This window comes from Coregonus clupeaformis, chromosome 24, assembly GCF_020615455.1.
Source record: "Coregonus clupeaformis isolate EN_2021a chromosome 24, ASM2061545v1, whole genome shotgun sequence".
NCBI classification, from domain to species: domain Eukaryota; kingdom Metazoa; phylum Chordata; class Actinopteri; order Salmoniformes; family Salmonidae; genus Coregonus; species Coregonus clupeaformis.
In genome coordinates, this window is record NC_059215.1 from 58,538,585 (window position 1) to 58,559,788 (window position 21,204).

A 21,204-nucleotide genomic window follows, 5' to 3' on the forward strand; every position below is an offset into this window, starting at 1 on the left:
AGGTGAGAGTAAATTTCAGAGTGGCATCCACTACATTCCCTCATCAGTCCTGAGTTTACAGGACAGTGCAGATAAAAGTTGACGAGGAGAGGAAGCCATGTTAGACTATTGACACGCACCCATAAAGTATTCTAACAGGGCCATAACCTAACCTGATGGTCTTACAAGGTAATTCATTTCAAACTGTGTTTCCCACAATGCACTGCATACAGAGGGGTACCAGGTGTGGGTGGTGACACCAGAAACCATGGAGTTTCTATGCGCTTCATGTCTTGACATTTTTACTTCAACTGAAATGTTCATATTTTGTCTCCAATAGATTGGATTCCCCTCAGGTCTTCAGTCATAAGGTAGTGCTGTGTCAAATATTATCCACACCACCTAGAAGTAGACAGAGAGGGTTAGCCATGGATAAAGGACATTTTCACATAAGGCATCAGCATCTGATTCAGATCTTGAGAGACTATTGGCTATTTTCAGTACTTCTGAAAACAAAGTGTTTTTGTTCAATTCTTAGAACCGCACAAGCGTACCGAAACCATGCAAAAAAGTTCACATGAAACTAAACAAAATAAACAAACTCTTAATAGAGCATCACATAACGCTGTTATTTCAGATGTGTTAGTGCTGCTGCTAACCTGGAACAAAAGCATGCAAAAACTTTCCACTGACTACAAAATACAGTGCATTTGGTTAAGTATTCAGACCCATTGACTTTTTCCACATTTTGTTACGTTACAGCCTTATTCTAAAATGGATTAAATTGTTTTTTTCCTTATCAATTTACACACAATACCCCATAATGACAAAGTAAAAACAGGTTTTTTTAAATGTTTACAAATGTATAAAATAAAAAATAAAATGAAATATTACATTTACATAAGTATTCAGACCCTTTAATCAGTACTTTGTTGAAGCACCTTTGGCAGCGTTTACAGCCTCGAGTGTTCTTGGGTATGACGCTACAAGCTTGGCACACCTGTATTTGGGGAGTTTCTCCCATTCTTCTCTGCAGATCCTCTCAAGCTCTGTCAGGTTGGATGCGGAGCGTCGCTGCACAGCTATTTTCAGGTCTCTCCAAAGATGTTCGATCGGGTTCAAGTCCGGGCTCTGGCTGGGCCACTGAAGGACATTCAGAGACTTGTCCCGAAGCCACTTCTGCATTGTCTTGGCTGTGTGCTTAGGGTCGTTGTCCTGTTGGAAGGTAAACCTTCAGCCCAGTCTGAGGTCCTGAGGGCTCTGGAGCAGGTTCTCATCAAGGATCTCCCTGTACTTTGCTCCGTTCATCTTTCCCTCGATCCTGACTAGTCTCCCAGTCCCTGCCGCTGAAGAACATCCCCACAGCATGATGCTGCCACCACCACGCTTCACCGTAGGGATGGTGCCAGGTTTCCTCCAGACCTGACACTTGCCATTCAGGCCAAAGAGTTCAATCTTGGTTTCATCAGACCAGAGAATCTTGTTTCTCATGGTCTGAGAGTCCTTTAGGTGCCTTTTGACAAACTCCAAGCGGGCTGTCATGTGCCTTTTACTGAGGAGTGGCTTCCATCTGGCCACTCTACCATAAAGGCCTGACTGGTGGAGTGCTGCAGAGATGGTTGTCTTTCTGGAAGGTTCTCCCATCTGCACAGAGGAACTCTGGAGCTCTGTCAGTGGGATTATCGGATTCATGGTCACCTCCCTGACCAAGGCCCTTCTCTCCGATTGCTTAGTTTGGCCGGGCGGCCATCTCTAGGAAGAGTCTTGGTGGTTCCAAACTTCTTCCATTTAAGAATGATGGAGGCCACTGTGTTCTTGAGGACCTTCAATGCTGCAGAAATGTTTTGGTACCCTTCCCCAGATCTGTGCCTCGACACAATCCTGTCTCGACCTCATGGCTTGGTTTTTGCTCTGACATGCACTGTCAACTGTGGGACCTTATATAGACAGGTGTGTGCCTTTCCAAATCATGTCCAATCAATTGAATTTACCACAGGTGTACTCCAATCAAGTGGTAGAAACATCTCAAGGATGATCAATGGAAACAAGATGCACCTGAGCTCAATTTCCACATGTACATATTACTTCAACTACCTCTACTAGCCGGTGCCCACGCACATTGACTCTGCACCGGTACCCCCCTGTATATATAGCCTCCCTACTGTTATTTTATTTTACTTCTGCTCTTTTTTCTCAACACTTTTTTGTTGTTGTTTTATTTTACTTTTTTATTAACAATAAATGCACTGTTGGTTAAGGGCTGTAAGTAAGCATTTCACTGTAATGTCTGCACCTGTTGTATTCGGCACATGTGGCCAATAAAATTGATTTGATTTGATTTGAATTTCGAGTTTCATAGCAAAGGGTTTGAATACTTATGTAAATAAGGTATCCGTTTTATATATTTTTATAAATTAGCAACAAATGAACAAAAAAAAACATTTCACTTTGTTATTATGGGGTATCGTGTGTAGATTGATGAGAAAATAATATTTAATCCATTTTAGAATAAGGCTGTAACGTAACAAAATGTGGAAAAAGTCAAGGGGTCTGAATACTTTCCGAATGCACTGTACATATGATGCCTGCATCATCAGTTCCACAGAGGTTTAACAAACTATTGTGTGCGTACCTGGAATAATGCAAAGGATGTCATGAAACCTTCTTTGGTGAGCTCCCACATTCCACCATACTCGTCCTCGTCCACCTGCTGAAAGCTACTGAAGTACATATACAGGACCCCCGCATTGATGACACAGAATCTGGAGGACGAGGTGGTAGTGTTAGACTGAGATGGAGTCATTGAAGTTAGGGCATAGTTTCTGTTGTTTGGAAACAACCAGGAAGGGAACAAGAGAGGGAAGCTAGACTCAAAATATGTTTATGTTGTAAAATAAATGTTGTTGTAAAATAAGAAGAGTAACACTGCAATAGGTTATTGCGTCAAGGGGACATATCGTGGAGAGATGTGTCAAACCATTGTTCTCTGCTGGTCCTGCAGGCCCACATTGAGTGCAAAAAGAGTGCAGGCATTTTGATCATGGATTCTAGATGATACTTACATGGCTACTTCAAGGAAGACTTTTAGTGGTGCAACGCCCCATATTACTCCAAGGATGACAGCGATGATCTGCCGAATCCAGTAGATCACATCTAAAAACTCACCCTGGAGAGTAAGAAGAAGGAAAGGAGAAACATTAATAAGTTGTTTCAAACAAGAACAAGCAATATCATACAAATGAATAACATGCAATCATATTGATACAGTATCCTATATGTATCTCCTGCAGATAGTAGCCGTAGCTACGAGTGTAGTGTAAACACTGGAGCTATATGGTAAGCTTGAGAGCTGACAGCTACTGTGCTAACCTTGCTGTTGACTACTCTTGAATTCAGTCACTGAGGGGGGTGAAACTAATGCCTACTCAAAGATCAAAGGGTCTGATGTATTAGCGTTAATCTTGACTGTAGCAAAGGCCACGACACAACCCTTATCTTGACACTGAGACACTTGGGAAAATACAATATCATAGGAGTCACAACTATCGTTGGCACTTGAGAGAGAGGGCAATCAGATCCCCCAGCCATGTCCCGAGCCTAGCTGACCCCGACGTTACCCGTACCATTAGCATCATTGCAGTAGAATTAGCGTCCTGGCAGCAACATTGACTACCGTTTTTTTTTTTATGTTGCCTTCAAAATAGAAGTCTGCAGTAAAAAGCTGTGTATGATACGAAATCAATATATTTTTTAAGCTTTGCATAGTCATAGTGCATGTTAAAATTGATACTAAATTATAACTACATCAAGGAAAAATCGAAACTAAAGATAATTACTATTTTATATAATATAAAGAATAAGGTGTAGCGCATTGAGAAATGGCTGTTTTTAAGATGTATGTTATGTATATGGCTGATGCTTAAAAGTGTTTATTGGTTCTTACAGATCCTATCACGGTTTTAATGTATTTCCAGTTCGCTTGAGATGTATTCCTGGATGATTATATGGCCTAGTGGCTTATAGCCTCGTGCCTTATCCTAGTTCTGTGAAACCATAACGCTATGTGCTGTGCCCAGCATTTGTCGTACTGTTGCTAATAAATACTAATTATTTGGTCATTCAGAGTTTGTGACAATTTACCCATGCAACAGAACAATGCAGTACACTGTATATGGAATACATATTTGACTGTAGAGGAAAAGGTGTGCTACCTGTTTCAGCTAAGGTGAGGTAGAAAAGACTCATTAGGGACTCTACTAACCAAATATGTTTAGTTTTGGAGAGGGATTGTTTCGTACGGACTGTTTCTGGCTTTTTACTCCGCCCCCCCATAGCCCCCAATGCAATACACTGAATTGGACTGTCTACTACCCGTCTCAGCTAAAATGGGGTGGAAATGACTCAGTAGGTTGAGTCTTAACAAAAAGCTAAGTCATAGGAAGGGTTGCTGGACTTTTACTGTGGTCGAACAGCTTAAAACAGGGTGACTGGACACTATACGGTTCAATATAGTACAGTGTCATAGGACGCATATATTGTCATAACAAAATACCTTATCATGTAAAATACAAATATCATATAATCTTCCTTTTGGTGGACACTTTGTAAAAAATACAACATACAATATGTTTATTGAAAAAGTCAAGAGAGATGCAAGTACATTTGGTCAAAAAAAGCATACTTTATTCATAACAAATATCACAATGAAGGTAATTCATCAAATTGATCATCAACAGTTACACAGAAGTTTCAAATAAGTTTCAAGTTTTATTGTCACATGTACAAGTACAGTGAAATGCTTATTTGCTAGATCTTTCCCAACAATGCAGTATTCAATATCAAATATTGTAAAGTAGATTTTTTTTCTTTTACACACGAGAAAGAAAGTAAGCTATTTACAGGGTCTGTGCCAGTACCAAATGTACAATGTGCAGGGATACTGGAGTGGTTAAGGTAGATATGTACATGTAGGCAGGGGAGGAGGAGAAAGTGACTGGTAGCAAAGTGACTGTAATCCATATACAGTGATTTGCATTGTGGTCAATGGAATTTGAGTTAAAGGACAGCAACACCCCATATAATTCAGTGGCCCATGAAATAACAGCATATATACATACTACAGACCCTACTGACTATTCCCTACAATACTTTTACTGCGGCATCTAGAATAGTTTTTGCTCTATAAACCAATATGTAAATTATTTCATTTACAGTGATTTGCATTGGGGGAATTTGACCTTGGAACGTTTCAAAACTCAAACTTAATGCAAATGTCACTTAAATATGAACAAACATGAATCATTGTTCATGTTTAGAAAATTATTTTTCATATCATGAATAAATAGAGGTTATTGACACTTTTGTACTTTTACGTGGGGGACTTCTTTTGATAATAGCCGAAATTCCGTGACCCGGAAGTACGATGATGTGTCTCACAGGAGAAAGCATCCGAGTGAGCAAAACAGTGCCCCTCGGTAGGTTTTTTTGGGAAATCGGCGTATGCTCACGTGGAAGGGGCAATGGAAGACGCAGGCCAAGATGTCGACACAAGTCCAGAGGATAGAATAGACGCCGGAAGGGAAAGGACGGGGAAAATGGAGTCCTTTGAGAAGGCAAGAAACCGATGGTGGTTAGGAGAAATGCATAAGGAGACGTATACTTGGATGAATGGAGGGAAAAGAGAGGCAGAGGAGGTCTAAGAGAGAGAGGGAGGAAGACTGAGTTTGAGTCTGGAAAAAATGGCGGAAAAAGGGAGAAGGTTTGTTAAAGAAGAGTGGTAGGAAATGTAAGCAAAGTGAGCTGAAGACAGGAGGAGAAATGGAAGTGAATGAGGGTGAAGTATCGGAGGTGGTAGGTGTGGTGAAGTGCTCGGAGCCAGAAGCTTGCACAGAGGGTAAGGATAAAGATGAGTCTGTGACAGTAGGAGTGAAGTTTGTGGAAAAACTGGATCCTTGCCTTTTGGCTGATCCATTTGTGGTTTCAGCAAGGGTGAAAAAAGCGTTGGGTATAGTGGAATCGGTGAGGGTAACCAGAAGTGGTCTAGTGATAATTATTTATGTTTCTGTTGGGCAGAGGGAGAAGGCGCTCAGAGTTAAACAAATGGAGGAAAGAATTGTGAATTGTTTCGCTCTCAAGAAAAGGGCGCCATTGAAAGGAGTGATTACTGGGGTAGCAGTAAATGTAAAAGTGGATCAACTGAAGGAGAAGATTCCCGGTGTGTGTGATGCTCGTCGTTTGGTGCGACGTAAACAGGGTGGCGAGAGTGGGGAAACAGAAGAGTCATTGTCTGTTCTTTTGAGTTTTGAAGTTGAGTCTTTGCCTGACAAAGTGAAATTAGGACATATAAGTTATCCTGTGCGAGCTTATGTGCCGAGTACATTACGATATTACAGGTGTCAAACTTATGGGCATGTGGCAGCAGTATGTAGGAGGGAGATTCCAAGGTGTGAGAAGTGTGCAGAAGGGCATGAGACAAAAGAGTGTGAAGCAGTGGGGAAAGTGGTGGTGTGTGCTAATTGTAGGGGTGGCCATGGAGCTAGGGATCAGACATGTCCAGTGCGAGAGAAGCAGGTTGGGGTTTCCAGGGTAAGAGTAGAGAAGAAATTGTCATATGCGGAGGCGGTGAAGAAAGTAGAGGAAGAGCGGTCAAGGGGGGGGAGTGGTGAGAGTAGGAGATAGGTACCAGTACAGTGGGATAGGCAAGCAAGTTATATATGTTTCAGTAAGATTGGATTTTTAGTGTTTATAGCAATGGTTATTAATTGTACTGCAGGGATGGAACGTAAGTCAAAGAAAACTGAGGTTGTGGTGGCAGCTGCAGCTGCAGAGAGATATTTGGGTGTGCGAGACTTGACAGCAGAAGAGTTACAAAGAGTGTTAAGTGGTGATGTCCCATCATTTCAGGTTGAGGGCATGAGGTAGGAGTGAGTATATTTAAATAGTGGAGAAGGGTGGGGTTAATTATTAGCAATAGTTTTGAATTTGTGTGTGTAGTGTTAGATGGTAGGGTATTTCTTTGCTTTGTTTTATTTTATTTTTCAAGGAAAAGAAAAGGGAGTTGTACTCCAGTCTAGTAGGTAGCGGTAATGCAACAAATTGGATGCCAACCGCCGTTAAACCTCATTGAAGAAGAAGAAGACCCGGAAGTACTTTTTGTGTGTTCCTGACGAGAGGTTGATACCCGATCCCGTTAACAACCAGCAAGCGAAGTGGTTAGCTCCGCGTTAGCATGCTAGGTAGCCGTCTGGCTAATCAGGCGAGGGGAACCAATTTGAAACTGCAAAATATCCAACTTAGTTTCAAATAAACATTAAAAACCACCATATAGTTATAATCAGATGAGCTAAACCAACCTTCTCTTCCCATAGAGCGGTACTGTTGAAGACTTTGACCCACGTGGACTGCTTTACACCCCCATTGGCGAGATTAACTTCTTCTTTCCTCTTTGAACCGTTCGTCATTCTCTGCTGTTACCACCGTGTTCTGCTGACGTTAAATAAAGCCCCACGTGCCACAAACCTTACGGTGGTCTTATATGGTTCCCGTCGTATATTTCAATCGATTACTATTGTCAAATGTTTAGAAAGGGCTAGGGAATAACCTCACTGCTGACCCGACGGACTGCTTTCGCGGAGGCAGGGTTGCCAGGTCGTGCTAAGATGTCCTGCCAGTGACAATTTAAAGGGGAATGGGAACACTAGGATTTAGAACGCCAGCTAACTCTAACTGTAAATCGCAATATTGGCATTGTTGCGTCACTGGTAGAAGAGAAAATGTTGGAACTCCCAAAAATGGCTGACTTTACCGAGTGGCTCCGAGTCGGATAATTAGTTTATTACAGATAATGAAATAATGTTAGTTAGGGAGCCAAGAAGATAATGAGTTTTTTACAGAGAATGAAATAATGTTAGTTAAGGTGTCACGGTTTCGGCCGAGGCTGCTCCTTCTCCTTGCTCGGGCAGGCTTCGGCGGTCGTCGTCCCCGGAGTACTAGCTACCACCGTTGTATGTTATCGATGTTTGTTTGGTTTTGTCTTCTTTGTACACCTGTTTCCTTTTAGTGTTAATTATGTCTCCTATAAGTTTCTCGTTTTGTTAGTCGTGTGTTGTGTGTAATTGTTCCGCCTGTCTTTTGGTGCTGCTCGTTTTCGCATTTTTGTATATTTAGGATAGTCGCACTGTGTTTCGTGCGCTATTGCATTTTGGTGTTTTACGCACTGCTGCGTATAGTTCGCCTCCTGATTAGTTGAGGCCAGTGTTTATTTTTTCGTTTAGTAAAGTCGGTTGGACGAAGCTTCTGTGTCCTGCGTTTGACTCCTACACCACATCCACGTCACTGACGCTTCTGACATAAGGAGCCAATAAACCTGCTGAAGCCGTTCATATTTGAGCCGATCGTTGCCTCAGATCAAAGAGTTTGTTCTTGTAGCAATAACAACACAGATTTATCGCCTGAAACGCCTCAGCTAGAGGGTCAGCGCAGCGGTGACACAAACTGTTGTGAGTCCGGATGCTGCCAGATAATGGCTAGAGAGTATGTGTGTGTGTGTTGTAGAGAGATAGTGGCGATACAGCACAAAATCCCAGTCAGAGGTTCCTGTCAGTCTGTCTGGATGGCGATGTATTTATTGGACGTGTCACTAATCCTTATGAAGGATTTCCTGGCATAAGAGGTTACTCGACCAGTCAGCAGCCGATATGCCAGTGAAATGTTGCTTGATTATAAGTTGTTTAAAGGTAATATCAGTAGTGGGTAGGTGCTCAATATATATAATCAGTATCCGATAACGCTGTTTATCACGAGCACTGTTTGGCGCGATGGTAACACATTTCCCAGCTAGCACAGTGGATCTGGGCCGATTCCGGCTGAGAGTCAGAATCGGCCGAAGTCATGTGGCCCGAGTCCGGCCCGCCTTCGCAGTATTACTTATGGCTAGGATGCGGGGATTGAGCTCGGGCCGATTCCGGTGTGAGTTATCTGGCCCAAATGTATTACTTGGGGCTCGGGCCGATTGTGGCTACTCTCTGGCAGATGATTACACGGGCTGCTTTATATAATTAACATTTCATTATTCATTAATTTTTTCCATAAAATGGTAGTTCAAATAGAATTGATATGGAAGAAAAATAATTTTAGATTTCTGCTTTGAAAGTCATTTTGCGCGGACGTATTCAGTATTGCTACTCGTTGAGTTGAAACGTCCAGAGCAGATCTACTTCCTGTCTACCAGCGCAGGAGTTAATGAGGCGCTAGCTATTTCAACTGTCATAAACTGTCACTAGAGCTCGACCATCAAGACGGTAGGTAGACCCCTTTTGTTAAGATGGAAACAAAATAGCTAGCCAGCTAATTATTGTTATTTTGTGACAGTTCTAATGTTAAAGGTAATCTATTTATGATATTTTGTTTGTGGTATCGTTTGCTAAATGGTCTGGTAAAATGATCGGGAAATCAGTACGTTCACGTTATGTGTTTCTGTGATTGTGTTTACAATATAACGTTAAACTTAAACGGTAAATAATATTTCTTATCCAATATGGACATTAAGTAACAGGATATTTTTGTAATAATATTCTGCAAAAAAGTTATTTTACTATCGCTTGTGAAAAGGCAGGTTGCAGTAGCCTAACGTTAATTTATAGGACTGAGTAGGATATCAACACATAAAATGACCAACGGTAACGGATTTCTAACATGTTTCATAATCAGCAATCAGATTGTGATGTCTGTGATGTTAATTTACAGCAAACTGCAAACCAACCTCTTCTGATTAATCAAGGTGAGTGTTCCCTGAAAATGACAAGTTTTTGAATGTTAATGCAGTCACTTTGACACCTAGAAATCTCTGCTCTGTCTCTCTAGCCTGCCAGCTAATTCCAGCAGTGGTCTCAGCTCTTCCTCCTGCAGCCAGCCAGCTATTCAGCCAACAAAGGTGATTAAGGTTCCTAAGAATTAATGCAAGTCGCTATACAGCTGTGGAAAAAATTAAGAGACCGCTGCAAATGTTTCTTAAATCAGCATCTCTACATGTATGACAGCCATTTCATTCCAGTGTCTGTTGAATTCCAACACAGGCACACCTCATTCTGCTGAATGAGGTACTGATTAGGTGATCACATTAACCAAATCTTATTTAACGAGGAAAAGTATAAAAACCACTGCTGTGGTCATCGCTATCCGCTTGCAATAGGACCAGCTGGATGGCAAAAACAGTGCTAATAGTACCTCAAAAGTAATATTAATCAAAAAATAACTATTGACCATGCCAAAAGAGTTGAAAAGGAAAGTTTTGAGTGAGGAAATGAAGGGTTCAATTCTGGCTTTACTAGCAGAGTGATACAGTGAGCTTCAGGTTGCTTCTATCCTTAAAATTTCAAAGACGGCGGTTCATAAGAACAAGGTCAAGCAGCAGACATTGGGGACAACAAAGCTACAGACAGGCAGAGGGTGAAAACGACTCTACTGACCGGGATGACCGCCAACTCATTCGAATGTCACTCAACAACTGTAGGATGACATCAACTGACCTACAAAAAGAATGGCAAGCGGCAGCTGGGGTGAAGTGCACGGCGAGGACGGTTCGAAACAGGCTCCTAGGGGCAGGGCTGAAGTCGTGCAAAGCTGAAGTCATGCAAAGCTAGAAAAAAGCCCTTCATCAATGAGAAGCAAAGAAGAGCCAGGCTGAGGTTTGCAAAAGACCATAAGGATTGGACCGTAGAGGACTGGAGTAAGGTCATCTTCTCTGATGAGTCCAATTTTCAGCTTTGCCCAACACCTGGTCGTCTAAAGGTTAGACGGAGATCTGGAGAGGCCTACAAGCCATAGTGTCTTGCACCCACTGTGAAATTTGGTGGAGGATCAGTGATGATCTGGGGGTGCTTCAGCAAGGCTGGAATCAGGCAGATTTGTCTTTGTGAAGGACGCATGAATCAAGCCACGTACAAGGTTGTCCTGGAAGAAAACTTGCTTCCTTTTGCTCTGACATTGTTCCCCAACTCTGAGGATTGGTTTTTCCAGCAGGACAATGCGCCATGCCACACAGCCAGGTCAATCAATGGATGGAGGACCACCAGATCAAGACCCTGTCATGGCCAGCCCAATCTCCAGACCTGAACCCCATTGAAAACTTCTGGAATGTGATCAAGAGGAAGACGAATGGTCACAAGCCATCAAACAAAGCCGAGCTGCTTGAATTTCTGCGCCAGGAGTGGCATAAAGTCACCCAACATCAATGTGAAAGACTGGTGGAGAGCATGCCAAGACGCATGAAAGCTGTGATTGAAAATCAGGGTTATTCCACCAAATATTGATTTCTGAACTCTTCCTAAGTTAAAACATTACTATTGTGTTGTTTAAAAATGAACATGAACTTATTTTCTTTGCATTATTCGAGGTCTGACAACACTGCATCTTTTTTGTTATTTTGACCAGTTGTCATTTTCTGCAAATAAATGCTCTAAATGACAATATTTTTATTTGGAATTTGGGAGAAATGTTGTCAGTAGTTTATAGAATAAAACAAAATGTTATTTTTACCCAAACACATACCTATAAATAGTAAAACCAGATAAACAGATAATTTTGCAGCTGTATATGCCCTTTAGTGCTCCGGCCCTCAACGTCAGCGTTTGGCAGAAATTACTGCGAAGTATTTATAGTATAGTGTGACTTCAAACATCCGGCGAAGGTGTACTGCAAACGTGTCAAGATTTCGGACATCTATCCAACAAGAGCAGTCTACACTTCATGTAGAAATTGCTGCTGTTCCTCAGACATTTTATATGTCCAATGAGGCCGCTGAGGAAATTTTGTTCAGTGGTCAGGACTTTGAGGATGAACTGTTTGTGGATGCTTTGATGGACACTGCAGGTGTAGGAGAAGGTGGAGGTCAGGGTGAGGTTGATGCTGAGGAGAACGTTGATGATGAGGGTGATGATGTCGAGGAGATGGTTGATGATGAGGTTGAAAGTCCAACGGACCGTTTCAAAGGCTACTTGGTGAATTGGGCTCTTGAATATGGAATAACAAGAAGAAGGAGACCGAAGTTGTGCCTTCATCATGGGTCCAGGATGGCATGAGCTACTGGCCCCCTTATACATCCACAGAACGCTGCACAAGGGCAGTGAAACGTCAAGAAGCACCTGACGAAACATGGGGTTTGTTTGATGTGAACATCAGGTACACTAGAGGTGAGTTACTGTTATATTTGCAGTCAACTATTTATAAATGACATCAATCACCTGAGACAACAATATGTATCTGCAATCTAAACACAATACATTAATATTCCCTTAGAGACACATATGAAGAGGCCGTAAGCTTCCTATGGCTGTGGTCCAATCTGATCTTCAGACTGAGGATGATGACCACCCTGCATATATGAAGAGAAAAGGAAGGTATAACAAATATGATTTTAAAAAAATAACATTTCTCAGTGGATGGCTTAAATATCCAACATATGTTTACTTCACTGGTCGTTCTTATGAGTTCAATAACCTTATATTTTTAACATCAGGGGCACAAATACACAAATATTCAGTGCCACTGAAAGTGAGGATGAGGAGCCAAAGGAAAGGTTTCCACTGAAGGGCCAGTCAAACACCTCTAAGGGTTTACCACCTGCACCAGTTTTCAGACCTCCAGAGGACAGAAGAGAGACACCTGGGAATTCTGATAGGCCAACAAGGATTGAGCCAAACATTCAACAACAGCAGCAGCCAGTGTGTGATCATAAGTGTTACATGTAAGGTACATATTGTGGCCCCCACCAACATCAAAGTTGCCCACCCCTGACCCCGGGTCCCCTGTAGCTCAGTTGGTAGAGCATGGCGCTTGCAACGCCAGGGTTGTGGGTTCGTTTCCCACGGGGGGCCAGTATGAAAAAATGTATGCACTCACTAACTGTAAGTCGCTCTGGATAAGAGCGTCTGCTAAATGACTAAAATGTAATCTACAGTGGGGGAAAAAAGTATTTAGTCAGCCACCAATTGTGCAAGTTCTCCCACTTAAAAAGATGAGAGAGGCCTGTAATTTTCATCATAGGTACACGTCAACTATGACACAAATTGAGAAGAAAATAATCCAGAAAATCACATAGTAGGATGTTTTATGTTATTTGCAAATTATGGTGGAAAATAAGTATTTGGTCAATAACAAAAGTTTCTCAATACTTTGTTATATACCCTTTGTTGGCAATGACACAGGTCAAACGTTTTCTGTAACTCTTCACAAGGTTTTCACACACTGTTGCTGGTATTTTGGCCCATTCCTCCACGCATATCTCCTCTAGAGCAGTGATGTTTTGGGGCTGTCGCTGGGCAACACGGACTTTCAACTCCCTCCAAAGATTTTCTATGGGGTTGAGATCTGGAGACTGGCTAGGCCACTCCAGGACCTTGAAATGCTTCTTACGAAGCCACTCCTTCGTTGCCCGGGCGGTGTGTTTGGGATCATTGTCATGCTGAAAGACCCAGCCACGTTTCATCTTCAATGCCCTTGCTGATGGAAGGAGGTTTTCACTCAAAATCTCACGATACATGGCCCCATTCATTCTTTCCTTTACACGGATCAGTCGTCCTGGTCCCTTTGCAGAAAAACAGCCCCAAAGCATGATGTTTCCACCCCCATGCTTCACAGTAGGTATGGTGTTCTTTGGATGCAACTCAGCATTCTTTGTCCTCCAAACACGACGAGTTGAGTTTTTACCAAATAGTTATATTTTGGTTTCATCTGACCATATGACATTCTCCCAATCCTCTTCTGGATCATCCAAATGCACTCTAGCAAACTTCAGACGGGCCTGGACATGTACTGGCTTAAGCAGGGGGACACGTCTGGCACTGCAGGATTTGAGTCCCTGGCGGCGTAGTGTGTTACTGGTGGTAGGCTTTGTTACTTTGGTCCCAGCTCTCTGCAGGTCATTCACTAGGTCCCCCCGTGTGGTTCTGGGATTTTTGCTCACCGTTCTTGTGATCATTTTGACCCCACGGGGTGAGATCTTGCGTGGAGCCCCAGATCGAGGGAGATTATCAGTGGTCTTGTATGTCTTCCATTTCCTAATAATTGCTCCCACAGTTGATTTCTTCAAACCAAGCTGCTTAGCTATTGCAGATTCAGTCTTCCCAGCCTGGTGCAGGTCTACAATTTTGTTTCTGGTGTCCTTTGACAGCTCTTTGGTCTTGGCCATAGTGGAGTTTGGAGTGTGACTGTTTGAGGTTGTGGACAGGTGTCTTTTATACGGATAACAAGTTCAAACAGGTGCCATTAATACAGGTAACGTGTGGAGGACAGAGGAGCCTCTTAAAGAAGAAGTTACAGGTCTGTGAGAGCCAGAAATCTTGCTTGTTTGTAGGTGACCAAATACTTATTTTCCACCATAATTTGCAAATATATTCATTAAAAATCCTACAATGTAATTTTCTGGATTTTTTTTTCTCTATTTGTCTGTTATAGTTGACGTGTACCTATGATGAAAATTACAGGCCTCTCTCATCTTTTTAAGTGGGAGAACTTACACAATTGGTGGCTGACTAAATACTTTTTTCCCCCACTGTATAATGTGATTAGGTTGTTTATATGTATCTTTATTATCCTTTATAACTAACTACTGAAAGGATGTGAGGGATAAAACACAACTGTGTTCTGTTTTGTATTTTTGCAGCAATTCTTTGTGAGATCTTAAACTCCATAGAAATGATTAAGCAACAGCAAAAGCTGATTTTGCTGCAGCTGCAAAAGCTCCAGGCGAACAGATCAACCCTGGATGAGGTTCCAGATTTGACAGACCTTCGACTTCCAATGTCCTCGCTGGTAGACTTGAGGGCCAACTTTCAGATCAAGACTTAAAAAATAACCTGGTATGACAAGATATCATTATATCATTACATGTATTGCTGAAAAGTAATCAACCAAGCCACAATCTGACCCAGAGTACCATTCCAGCTTTCTTCAAATTAGTATTATATTCATCATATACAAGTTTTTGTTTTTCAGACCATATATTTGAGACTGTCTGGAGGGATGACCACAAAGGAGAATGTGTGGAGAATCCTCTCAAAACTCCTTACAAATGGCCTGGCCATGAAAATGAATTGGAGAGGGGCCAATGGGAAACAGGCTTTTGAACAGCTTGCCTTAAAAAGTGTTGTTATCGGTAAGTTTGCTTTCAAGGCCACTGCATGGGGCAGAGAGGCATAATGTCACAGAAGTGATTAATTAAATAACAGGCCAGCATGTCAATTTGATTGTCAGCAGGGAAGTTCATTATTACAACACAGTTTTCAAGGCACGAAGAATATAATAAGATGGAAATGTTTTACAAAAAGCCATTGATAAAACTATTTTGTAGGGATAGGGGAGTTGCATAAACTGTGAGTCATATTTCAGGGAGTATTTCAAAAAGTGTTCTATTTTCTCTCTTTCAGATATTTACAAAGGTGCAGCCATTCTGAAGTTCCTGATGTGGAGATAGAAAAAGACATAAAACGATGGATGCAGCTAGCCCCTGACAAGAGATGGAGGGAGAAAAAGGAGAGAGCGAGTGAGAAGTGACCAGACCTTGGAGGAGTGATGGAGAAAACTGAATGCCTACCAGAGCTTAAATAGAAATAAAGTTTAAATAGACAAAATCAAACTACTTCTCATTATTTCTGTGATCAAAAAATAAAATAACCATTTAAATGAAATTATTTTGTCTTTCCTGTTTAAGTAGTATTTCAGCATTTTGAAACTTTGTGCAAGGCAATTGATCAGCATTATAAACTTTGTGGATGGGTATAATTTGTATGTATAAAATGTATAATAGTAATTTTGTATACATTTATTACAATTTGCATCGGGCCGCTTCTGGGGGGATTCTGGTAAGATGCAGGCAAAGTCAGCTGAATTCCGGTAGACTGAAACGGCCCGATGTACTTTGGCCGATTCCGGGCCGAGTCAATCAGTTCCGCTTCTGGGCCGATTCCTCATTGCTATCTGGGTTACCTTTTGATTAGACGACCGGAGTTCGAATCGCAGACAGCATCATGATTAATGAAATCTCATTCTAACCAATAATGGGGCGTGCTCATTATAAATACATTGTGATTTAGTTTTTGGTATCTTAACTTTTCTTATGATTTTGTTTGCAGAGCATACAGGCTGGCAGTTGATCGCCAGTTCACCCTATGGGCACAAAGGAGAATTGGACGAGGTGTACACGTCTCATCCCTGCGTGTGTCGTCTCTTCCATAAGGAGCCCATACCCAGAAGCAAAGGCATTTACGTAGGGTTTGAGTTTGAATAAAACAAGTTAATTTAGTCAATCTAGCCTGCTGTAATTTTTTTCAAGACATAGACCTAATGCCTGCGCCTTATGTAAAAATAGTATTAGATAGCGTGTCCACTGTAACAACAGGTTCAAGCGTAACCAGATAAACTTGATTTGAAGATAAAACTACTTTTAACAGTGTCCCTGTCGCTAGAGTAGTGACTTCAATTAGCTTTGGCTGCCATCTATTGGAAAGGAATGGTAACTACACTGGCCAGCTAATTGGCAGAGTCAAAGTAGACTTTAATAATAAATGATATGCCATTTAGCAGACGCCTTTATACAAAGCAAACTGGGTACATGGTATTGGAAACATATCATAGAAACAGGATTACAATAGCTCTGTCTATGAATTTGAGAGTGGTTACATTTCTCCAGCCCCATCCCTCAGCTTTTTACCGAAAGAGGAGCAGGGAGAGACTTTGTTATTGTTTCTACTGCTGATTGCCACTTTAAGAAGTTAAGATGCAGATTAAATACAAACCAAAATATGTTACAGATACTATAAAAATGTCCCATCACTCAGACAGTTAGTGAATACACAGCATCCAGCACAGCAAACAATTAATCAAATGTATTTTACAAAAGCCCTTTTTACATCAAAATAATAACCACAGTGGTTATAGAGGGTGAAAGAGTTCAACACCTCAGGAGCAAATGTCAGTTGGCTTTTCATAGCTGAGCATTCATAGCTTGAGAGGGAGTCGAAACAGCATGACCGGGACAAGGTAGCACATCCGTTGAAACGGGTAAAAAGGTCAGTGGAAAAACAATTCCACTCCCTTTATGAATCGGTGTATCTTTGAATTCTCTGTTGAATGGCCTGCTCCTTCTCTATTTTCGTAACACCAGCCCGCTCCCCCAAAGTGATCGATAGTATATCTTGGCTCGCACTGTGATGATTGTGATTCTGAGCTCTCAGGTTCATACAGCGAGTTGTGGTCTTCACTGATCTCACTCTCCGTCAGCTCCATCTGTGGCATATAGGGGCAGGACTCGGTTGTATACTGACGGTCGTGAGCGCAATCTAGCTGGGCCCCGAGCTCTTTAGTGATGTTCCCGGTGGACCTCTTCTCCTCCACAGCACAGGAACACTCTGGCACCCAGGGGTCAGTTTGGCATGCTGTACTAACCGTTCTTTCCTGTTGGTAGAAAACAATTAAGGCATCTATTAGGCTATAGTTATATTCAAGAATCACTGCATAAACTGTATATTGTTCATTTTATATCCAAAATTGCCTCAGGGATGACAGACTGTGTCTTGAAATAAAAAATAGCCTTAGAAATAACATGGATCTGCATGTACCTCCTCTGCCTCCTGCACAGTCTCCTCCAGGATGAAAACCTTTTCAGGGATGAAGATGTCATCCTGAAAACAAACAAACATTTTGTTAAGACAACTGAACCCAAATATATCAGTTGGCATTAACAAGCTACCTGTCTTGTATGCTTTGTCAACACACACAGCAAATACAGGGACATTTATTTTTCAGCAAACATTAGCTATGTCAACTTCAGTCTAGCTAAATGAGGTGGAGCTAACAAAACATTACAAAAACAAATCTGTCAACAAAATGTATTACAGTACTTTGACTATCTGAGGTGGAAGCTAGCTACAGTAACTACCTAATAACAGGGGTACACAGAGTAACTGTGTTGCAATTTTAGTTGCAGTTGAGTCGCTTGGTAACGTTATTTGCTGGGGGGTGTTACACAAAACACTTCAGACGCAATTACCAATGTACCTTCAACTGGAGTTGCAACAGAGTTGTCCCAGTGTCTAACGTTAGCCTAGTCAACAACAGTCATGATCGGTTAACGTTACATCAGGCTCCATTGCATTGACTCCCGTCGCCTCCTCCGTTCAGTCTGGGTTTTGCTCGACTCCGAAGCCAGCGATGTTGATGGTGGTCGGTCGGTAACCCTTACACCATAACCCTCGAAATATAAAATGGAGGCCTATGACTCCTTTCCATTCGGAAACTCCCGGTTGCTGCATCGAAAGTTCCCTTCATCGCGAAGTCTGCCTCCGTGAGGTGCTGTCTGCAGATCCTGCTAGCACGAGCTGACACGTCCTTCCACTTCAGGACATGGAGCCACTTCTTCAAAAGTTGTGGGTCGTTGGGCAACCGATGGTAGCTCACCCGATGGATTTTTTTTTGGAGCCAATTCATACAGCCTGGCGCTATACAATTCATGTTTGAATTACTACTTGTTGTTGCCATCGTCGTTGTCCGCACCTAACCTCACTGTCTTTGATTCACTCTGCGTGAAAACGTTTTTTTCTTTCTTCACAATTTGATGATTGCTGCCAGTGACGCACTGGCGTCAGTCGTTACTTTGGCAATTTAGAATGGCACTGACCGTAGCTCAACTAAACCTTGTCGATGATCAAAATACTAAATATAGAGATGTTTTTATGTTAAATGCACATGTTTAGTATTAGTGGATTGAATACATCTCTTTGCTTCGATTTACTTCCTAAAGTGTTTCCATTCCCCTTTAAAACCTGCCCAAACGGCCTGAAAACGAGCCCCTTTTTTTCACAGCAACAGCGGAGTTGTCACATTTATAAAATAAACCCATTTTCCAGAACGTTATCGAGCCAATTAAGAAGGAATATCGACGTAGCTTGTAACGACGTTAAAAGCAAAATTAGGTTTTCATCAAAATTGTAATTATTGCAAACGAATTTGAATATGTTGCAAGATAAATTATAATTGATCTTTATTAAACTCGCCAGATAATGTTCCATCAATGGATGTCGATTTAAGTCGATTGACTGCTATGTTTAAGCAGTAAGGCACAAGGGTGTATGGCAAATGGCCAATATAACACGGCTAAGGCCTGGATACAGTCTTTACGTTGTGGTAATGGCCATGATATATTGGCCATAAACCACAAACCAGATGTTAAGACTACAAACAGTTATAAATGGCCCATTTGCGAGATTTACTTTTCAATAGGCATAGGCTACAGACTAAAATATGGGTTTATGATTGTAATTCAACTTTGCCATGGTTTGCTTAGATAGATGCAGGTAGCCTATAGCCCATGATAGGCCTACATTTTATTTAAGATAGTCTAAAGTAGCCTAGGCAAGATGTAATCTGAACGATTTAGCAGCTTGCTTAGTTCAAATTAACAGACTAATTTATTCAACATGAATAGCTTGGCGATTTCGAGGTAAGAAGTGCTTGTGTTTCCCAATAGCCTTTTGGGAATGGGGTCGTAATTTCAATCACTGAATTAAATATTAATTATTTGTATATGAACTGAATATGCTCGTCAACAACAGCCAGTGTTTATTTATTTTTTTACCTGTAGCCTATTCTGACTGACTGTTACCGTCAATCTAATGCGTTCTAATAACTGATTTGCAATTGCCATAGAACTTTGATGACTTCCAATTTAATTAACTAAGTGACACATTGATTTACAATGACTCCAGTGATATAGTCATTTTAACATATTTATTGTATCAAATGTAGGCTACTTGATGGCCAACAGATGCAAATGTATCATTCTCCACATTTAATGTCAGTTTCATTGAGGACTTTTTCCCATAACAGAAGTTCCATAACTTCCATTTCAAATTTCCACTTGTGCATAATCACAAGTTAAATAGCCTACCTACAACTGGTAAAAAGTTGTCACTACATGCGCGTGCTGCTCTGACTCCTCTCACTTACAGGACTCAGCCAATAGTGGACTAAGCTGCATGCTGAAGTGCTCTCTCAACACACACACACACACATACATACACACACAAAAAACACCCCTTAGGCTTAGGCCATCCCCACCACTCACTCATATGGGGGGGTGATTCGTGCCAGTATTAAGCCTCGTGAAGCTACTGATACCTCTCACCAAGTCACCTAACCTCTTCCCAGCGCCATAAAATACCTCAATGGTATTTATATTATCAATCAAGGTGACACTGAACATGGACAAGGCTCAGGAGAAACAGAAGGAGAATCAAGAAGGGGACCAAGTGCTTCGACATCCGGGCGAATGACTTGGCTTAGAAAAAGGACGAAAGGAAGGCGAGACCTGGGAAACCTTGCTGCTCCTAGCTGTTAAGGTGAATATAAAAATCTCAGATGATAACTATTTGCATTTGCCTCGACGTTCCTTACTTTTTACCCCTTCCACTTTCCATTTCCATATTTGCGGTAATGCTGCAATTATTTGGTTGTAATTTTGGGTAGAGCAGACATTTCCATATGTTTTTGTTAGCTGCATGTGCGACATAACTCCACCAGTCCTTATCATTTACGAAGATTATACTTTTTTTTTTTTAAATTTCAAAAAATACAGTTTTTTTTATCAATTTGTATATTTGAGTTTAACCACAATATTTGTTGCATTTTGTTCTGTCGTTTCTGGAGGATTAAATTGAAATTGCAACCAACTTTCTATGGCTTGTTTTAGAAATAGTGATATTTGGGAGATGGTTTCCTTTTCAAATAACTGAAAGTGAGAGGTTGTAATCTGAATAAAGGGAAAAAGGTTGTTCTTGAACATTGGGTGAGACAATCTTACTAATTTGCTAGAGAACCAGTTCAGATTTAAGTATAACTTTTGTATGACTGAAGCTTTTAGTGATATGTCTAATGCTTTAATATTTAATCATTTCTGTCCTCCGAATTCATATTCATTCAAATGTGCATGAACTGGCACATTTTCTGGTTGGCGCTCGCATTGCCTTTGTTGTTTTCCTTACAAATAATAACTTTGGCGATGTGTGAATTGCTTTCAAAGTAGGTGCCTTATTGTCTGTATGTCGTGTTGTCGTTTCTACTGTGGCATAGAGTATGTATGTATGGAGCATAATGTATTGACAATTTAATCACGTTTTCAAGAACTGGTGACAAATAATGCATTCTGATTATTGCATAGATTGTAATGGACACCTA

At 41.3% G+C, this 21,204-nt stretch overlaps 1 protein-coding gene and 1 long non-coding RNA gene across 2 annotated transcripts; both read right to left on the reverse strand.

The window, feature by feature from the left end:
- Positions 1-339: 339 nt before the first annotated feature.
- LOC121537562 (respirasome Complex Assembly Factor 1-like) lies at positions 340-7,439 on the reverse strand. Its single transcript, XM_041845166.1, has 4 exons — positions 7,332-7,439; positions 3,042-3,145; positions 2,612-2,741; positions 340-381 (listed from the first exon to the last, which is right to left on the reverse strand). Exons 1-4 carry the CDS (start codon positions 7,437-7,439, stop codon positions 340-342), a joined length of 384 nt encoding a protein of 127 aa, XP_041701100.1.
- Positions 7,440-16,504: 9,065 nt separating this feature from the next.
- On the reverse strand, positions 16,505-19,470 carry LOC121537563. The gene is made up of 3 exons (XR_005995102.1): positions 18,031-19,470; positions 17,592-17,654; positions 16,505-17,427 (listed from the first exon to the last, which is right to left on the reverse strand). It is a non-coding gene; the product is annotated as an uncharacterized LOC121537563 (long non-coding RNA).
- Positions 19,471-21,204: the final 1,734 nt, after the last annotated feature.

What these genes read in the sequence shown, in the direction of transcription:
- LOC121537562 (XM_041845166.1), bottom strand. Translation starts at nt 7,439, where the DNA reads ATGACGAACGGTTCAAAGAGGAAAGAAGAAGTTAATCTCGCCAATGGG. An exon ending in CCGCTCTATGGGAAGAGAAG is followed by an intron (nt 3,146 to 7,331) that starts GTTGGTTTAGCT and finishes CTTACTCTCCAG; the next exon opens with GGTGAGTTTTTAGATGTGAT. An exon ending in CATCCTTTGCATTATTCCAG is followed by an intron (nt 382 to 2,611) that starts GTACGCACACAA and finishes GTCTACTTCTAG; the next exon opens with GTGGTGTGGATAATATTTGA.